The 7087-nt window shown below is 38.1% G+C and overlaps 1 protein-coding gene across 1 annotated transcript; it reads left to right on the top strand.

The window, feature by feature from the left end:
- Positions 1–5692: 5692 nt before the first annotated feature.
- Positions 5693–6671, top strand: LOC104677674 (olfactory receptor 1S2). Its single transcript, XM_010382785.2, is given in 2 exon segments — positions 5693–5779; positions 5781–6671. Coding segments are annotated over 2 exon segments (978 nt in total).
- The last annotated feature ends 416 nt before the right edge of the window (positions 6672–7087 follow it).

Raw genomic sequence — 7087 nt, forward strand, 5'->3', positions numbered from 1 at the left:
TTAAAAAATCTAATAATTTCAATAGATATTATAAAGGCATTTGGTGAAATTCAATATATACTTTAAATAACACTAAATATCTTTTAAAAAATAAAACTTAAAGTCTGACCGATATGCTTATTAGCCGTCATTAAAACACGGTTTTGCTAGAGATACTAGTCAATGAAATAAAACTGGAAAAAAACAAACAAGGAATCAAAATATTAAAAAATGAAGGTTGAAATTATCATTTTGCTGATGTTACTATTTTTCTCGTGGCAAAAGAAAATCAAGTTTGAACTATTATACCAACAAAAAAGTTTAGTAGAGAAATGTGATAATAACAAACAAATTCTACACTGTTTCCTACATATCTGTAAACAAATTTACGTTAGCAAAAAATATCATAAGACACTCAGGAACAACTTGATAATCTATATGTTTAAAATAGAAAGAAAACTATAAAATGTCATTAAAAACATGTAAGAAGACGAACAAATAAATGAAGAGATATTACAACTATAAACATTACAACTTGAAAAATAATTCATACCAAAGTCTATAGTAATAGAGATTGTAATTAAGATGTGAGATGTGTGATTCTTAATTAATTTTTATTTTGTATTAATGCATAAATATTTTATTTATTGATTCACGTATTTTTATTGACACATCGTCCCCCATATTTTTGGGGAACATGTGATATTTTGATATACTCATATAATGTGTAATCATCAAATTAGGAGACTGGGATATCTATCACCTGAAACATTTATCTTTTCTTTATGCTGGGAACATTAGAATTATTCTCTTTTAGCTATTTTGAAATGTACAGTAGATAATGGTTTACAATAGATAATAGATAATAGTCCCCCTAATGATTTATCAAACAATACATCTTATTTCTTCTAGTCTAACTGTATTATTGTACCCATTAATCAACATCTCATCAACTCCACTCCGTCTTCGCACTCCTGGGTCCTGGTAACCACCAATCTACTCTAAGGATGCATGTTATTCTTGTGACTTACCATGGTGGTTACAGGTTTTGTTTCCAAGACAAGAGCTAAGTGGAAAAGCTCCAACCCCCTCAGAGGTTGGAATAGGACACAAATACCTGCAAGTTCACCAAAGCTGAACCATCACAACTGTGCCATACACTCATGGAAATGCAGAAATTTCTTCAACATACAAATTTCATTTCCTTTGGATATATACCTAGTAGTGGGATTGCTGGATCATATGGTAGTTCTATTTTTAATTTCTTGAGGAAACCCCATTCTGTTTTTCATAGCGGCTGTACTACTTTACAATTCCACCAACAATGTGTAAGTGTGTATGTTCCCATTCCTCCACATCCTCACTAATACTTGTTTTCTTTTGTATTCTGACAAATAGCCATCCTAATAAGAGTAAGGAGATGTCCCAAGATAATTTTGATTTGGAATTCTCTGATAATTAATGATATTAAACATTTTTAATACATCCATTTGGCCATGTCATCTTTTGAGAAATGTGTATTAAAGTCTGTCCATTTTCAATTAGGTGGGTTTTTTGCTGTTAAGTTCCTTATATAGCCTAATATTATAACCATTGTCAGATGCATAATTTGCAAATACTTTTTGAAATTTTGTAGATTATCTCTTCAATCTGTTAATAGTTTTCCTTGCTGTGCAAAATCTTTTTAGTTTGATTTAACCTCATTTGTCTATTTTTGCTTTTAATGCCTGAGCTTTTGAGATCTTATTTTACAAATTTGTGCCCAGCCCAATGTAATGAAGTGTTTACCTATGTTTTCTTCTGTTAGTTTCATAGATTATGGTTTTACATGTATGTCTATCATCTATTTTAAATTTATGTTTGTATATGGTGAGAGACAGTCTAGTGTCACTCTTCTGCATGTGAATATCCCGTTTTACCAACACCAGTTATTGTCTTCAACCCAATGTGTTGTGCTTGGCGTCTTTATCGAAAATCCATTGGCTTTAGGTGCTTAAATCTATTTCTATGCTTTCTATTTTGTTTCACTGCTCTATGTGTCTGTTTTTATGCCAGCCCCATGCTGTTTTGGTTACTATAGCTTTATAGTATATTTTGAAGTCAGGTAATGTGGTGCCTTCAGCTTTATTCGTTTTTTTCAGGACTGCTTTGTCAATTTGGGGTCTTTTACGGTTCCATGTGAATTTTAGAATTTTTTTCTGTTTCTGTGAAGAATGTCATTGGAATTTTTATAAGGATTGTAATAAATCTGTAGATCTCCTTGGGTAGTATGGTTATTTTAACAATATCAATTCTTCTAATCCTTGAACACAAGATATTGTTCCATATATTTGTGTCTTCCTCAGTTTCTTTCATCAAAGTTATATAGTTTTCAGGGTAGAAATCTTTCACCTCCTTGGTTAAGTTTATTCCTAGTTATCTTTCATTTGTAGCTATTGTAAATGGAATTGTTTGCCTTATATCTTTTACAGATAATTCACTGCTAGCATATACAAGTGTTACTGATTTTTGTATGTTAGTGCATAAATAAATAGAATAACTTGACTTCTTCCTTCTCTATTACCCCATTATTTTAAATATTATTCATTGATACACTTAATCCATAGGTTGAGGTTTTCCTACTGAAGAGGCGATCAACATTCTTAGTTTGGGTGAGAAATAAGTGTACTATATTGTGAGGCACCTCTAAGCATTGGAAGAAGGGATATATTAATTTTGCCCTAGTCCCTGGCTGGGCAGTCTCTATTGCTTCTGTCCATTTCAGGATGTCATTTTCCATCATTCCCATTGTATTGTAAACCACTCAATTATCATTTCAATACGTTTATTTGCAAAATTAGAAACCCAGCGTTTGTCTTTAGTTTGCAATTAAGAGCCCTGAATGTGGAGTCACTGGGTCTCCAATTTCCAATGCTAACATTTATTCAGCTTATGCCAAGATCATATCCTATTCCCTTCCACTAGATATGACATCGCTTTGGATTCATAATCTCTGGTCAAAAAATTCAACTCAATTATCTAGGTATTTCCTAATTGTTTCCCACCATTAGGCACTAGAGGAGACACAGAAAAGGACTCTGAAAATGCTGACCATTTCACTGGGGATGACACACAGCACAAGCAACTCCCTCCCTGTGAAGAGCAATAATCAACTAAGTTACAGATAGGAAATCACACGTGGGAAGAGCACGTGAAGACAAAACAAGGGGAAAAAGCAGAGCTGTCTCTCTATTCCCCATTTACCTTCATCAAAACTGGGATCTAAAAGTTACTGTTTGTCTTGAGGAAAACACTTGAGGGATATTATCCCAAAGGGATGAGAAGGACCTGAATGTCCCAGGTGAGCCCAACACAATGATTCTATTAACTCCAAAGCTTGGAGGAAGAGTTTAATCTGAAAAATACCTAAGAGCTGCTGAGTCTCCACCTGCAAATCTGCTGAAGATAAGGAAGCCATTGGGTCTAGAAACCAGTAACTTCCTGAGATTTTTACCATCATTCAGAGGTGAGTCTCTTCAGAATCCAGCACTGGTCTTTACCAGCTAGGCAGCCACCTTAAGAACTCAGAACAATTTGTGCAGGAGTACTGGTAGGTGGGAAAAGTAGAACGGAAAGGAGAGATCAGAGATTGTCACTCAGAAACATACAATTCCCCTCTCTAGTCAAGCCCAAACCAGCCTAGGACTTGTTAACCACAGTCCAGTCTGTATCTTCAATATAGATGCCTGCTAGTTATTTAGCTCATTTCAGTTTTATTGTGGATTCTCCCTTCTGCATGTGTTTTCCCTTCTCTCTGATTTGTAAGCCAAGCTTTTCAGGAGGAAAGAGACTTCAGATCTCTGCTTCAATCTCCAATGCCTTTCAGTTTTCTAGAATTCCAGAGATGGTTTCCTCTTTCTGGCCTCTGAATGGAAAGAAAATCTTTGAAAGACAAGTGATTTTGAAGATAGGTTGAAGAGAGGGATAAAATGAGAAGGAGACATTGTGAAAAGAGTAGAAAGAGGGACCAATGTCTCTTTGTTCCCAAGCTGATATTATTTTCAATAAGTCACAACGAAAATCATACTAGCTCCAATCTCCCTTCCCTACTCCTAGATGACACCTTGTGATATCCATTTACCTTTCTCGCCACTTAAGGTTTTAAAAATGTTTAAATTTGGCCGGGCGCAGTGGCTGACATGCCTGTAATCCCAGCATTTTGGGAGGCCGAGGTGGGCGGATCACGAGGTCAGGAGATCGAGACCATCCTGGCTAACACGGTGAAACCCCGTCTCTACTTAAAAATACAAAAATTAGCTGGGCGAGGTGGTGGGCGCCTGTAGTCCCAGCTACTCAGGAGGCTGAGGCAGGAGAATGGCGTAAACCCGGGAGGCGGAGCTTGCAGTGAGTAGAGATCGGGCCACTGCACTCCAGCCTGGGCGACAGAGTGAGACTCCATCTCAAAAAATAAATAAATAAATAAATAAATAAATAAATAAATAAATAAATAAATAAAAATGTTTAAATTTGATACTAAAGATCCATTTCCAGGTATTAAAAAACCAAGTCCAGCCCAATTTTAAACTTCAGCTTCACGATCAATTCAAAGTGTGGGTCTTCCCTTTTGACCTCAGATCTGATGTGTAGCTTGGGTTGTACAGCGGAAAGGTGGGAGCACATGTTCTTTCCTTGCTCTGTTGCCATAGATACTAGTAGCTGGTGCCTTATATGTGGCAGGCCTGGTGTTTCTTGAGATCATTTTGAGGTTCGTCAGAGGCTCCCTTTTGGAGACTGCCCTATTATGCAGTCCCCTGACAAGGACAATGAATTATGTCCCTGATCTCTTTAAGATCTCTGTTTCTTAAGAGAGCCACCTCATTATTGCTACAGCCTCCTCTGCCCTGATAGGCTGTTTCTGGATTGGAATCTCAACAAGGTGACTTGACTGCAATGACCTCCTATAGCATCACATGTCCTATGGGAAATTGACATATTTATGCCATGCCATGGGTGAAAATGCAGTATTGCCCTACTAACCACCATCTTTTCCCTCTACCCCTGCCATCATGACCTGATCCAGTGACCCCCTCACCTTTAGAAGTGAGAGGCAAACAGAAATCTTTAAGTGTATGAGTGCCCCCTAAATTTTCTTGAAGCTAATATGTAGCCACAGATGAACTAAAACCCTCGTTGCTCCTTCTTGTACTCATTCCTCAAAAGCACTTGTTCTGGATTAGTGGGATGAAGCACCCACACAATGGTGTACACTCCCATAGCCATTCCTAACCCTCAGTTGTGTTTACTTCCCCAGTCTCTTCACTTCCACGAGACTTGAAATTTTTTTTCTTTTAGATTTAAAGGATAAAGTTGAACAAGGGGACCAGTTTGGTCACTTTTAAGTAATTGCTGCACAGTGTATATAACATCTTTAGAATATAGGGTATGCCTCACCTACGATCCTCATTTGGGAGATTGAAACTACATTTAAAACCAACTGGAAAAGTCACATTCAGAATCCTGTTAGAGTTTAAAACATGTTCATTGAGAAGTATCTGCCATGTCCTGTCTTTTTCCATGACACTTTCCAAATTTCTACACTGCTGAAATACTTCCTTATTAAGTAGCACTTCCACTTAATAAGCAGAAGAAACTTTATTGCCCATCAGCCAAAAGGAAGTGCCTCACTGCAATGACTGCAGTCAAATGACACCATGCTAAGTTTTCTTGTAGGAGTATGAAGACTTTGTGTTCCTTTCTTCAGATCAGCAGAAACATGCATCAAGGAAACCAAACCACCATCACTGAATTCATTCTCCTAGGCACTCTCCAACCAGGCTGAACATCAAAACCTCCTCTTTGTGCTTTTGCTGGGTATGTACCTGGTCACTGTGGTTGGGAATGGGCTCATCATTCTGGCCATCAGCTTGGATACATACCTTCACACCCCCATGTATCTCTTCCTTGCCAATCTATCCTTTGCTGGTATTTCCTCCATTTCCAACTCAGTCCCCAAAATGCTGGTGAGTATTCACACCAACAGCCAATCCATCTCTTATGAGAGCTGCATCACACAGATGTACTTTTCTATTGTGTTTGTCGTCACTGACAATTTGCTCTTGGGGACCATGGCCTACGACCGCTTTGTGGCGATCTGCCACCCTCTGAATTATATAACTCTCATGCGGCCCAGGTTCTGCATTTTGCTCACTGTCATCTCGTGGCTCCTCAGTAATATTATAGCTCTGACACACACCCTTCTGCTCATTCAATTGCTCTTCTGTGACCACAACACCCTCCCACACTTCTTCTGTGACTTGGCCCCTCTGCTCAAACTGTCCTGTTCAGACACAATGATCAATGAGCTTGTGTTGTTTATTGTGGGTTTATCAGTTATCACCTTCCCCTTTGCACTCATCTTCTTCTCCTATGTCTGCATCATCAGAGCTGTCCTGAGAATATCATCCACACAGGGAAAGTGGAAAGCCTTCTCCACTTGTGGCTCTCACCTAACGGTTGTATTACTGTTCTACGGAACCATTGTAGGTGTGTACTTTTTCCCCTCCTCCGTTCACCCTGAGGACACTGATAAGATTGGTGCTGTCCTATTCACTGTGGTCACACCCATGATGAACCCCTTTATCTACAGCTTGAGGAATAAGGATATGAAAGGTGCCCTGAGAAAGCTCATCAATAGAAAACTTTCTTCCCTTTGATGCCCTGGACATCTACATTCTTTTAGTCCACACAATCAGATAAATGATTCAACCCAGAGTGTATGGCGCAGTTATGATGGTTCAACTTTTGATGAACTTGCAGATATCTGTCTCCTATTCCAACTGCTGAGGGAGTTGGAGCTTTTCCACTTAGCTCTTGTCTTGTAAATAAAACTGGTAACCACCATGGTAAGTCACAAGAACAACATGCATCCTTAGAGAGTAGATTGGTGGTAACCAGGGCCCAGGAGAAGAGAAGTGGAGTGGAGCTGAATAGAGGTTGATTAATGGGTACAGCAATACAGTTAGATAGAATAAATAAGACCTAATGTTTGATAAATCATTATGGGGGACTATGGTAAAAATAATTTGTTATATATTACAGTTAGAATAAATAAGACCTAATGTTTGATAAA

This window comes from Rhinopithecus roxellana, chromosome 15 (assembly GCF_007565055.1).
Source record: "Rhinopithecus roxellana isolate Shanxi Qingling chromosome 15, ASM756505v1, whole genome shotgun sequence".
NCBI lineage: Eukaryota > Metazoa > Chordata > Mammalia > Primates > Cercopithecidae > Rhinopithecus > Rhinopithecus roxellana.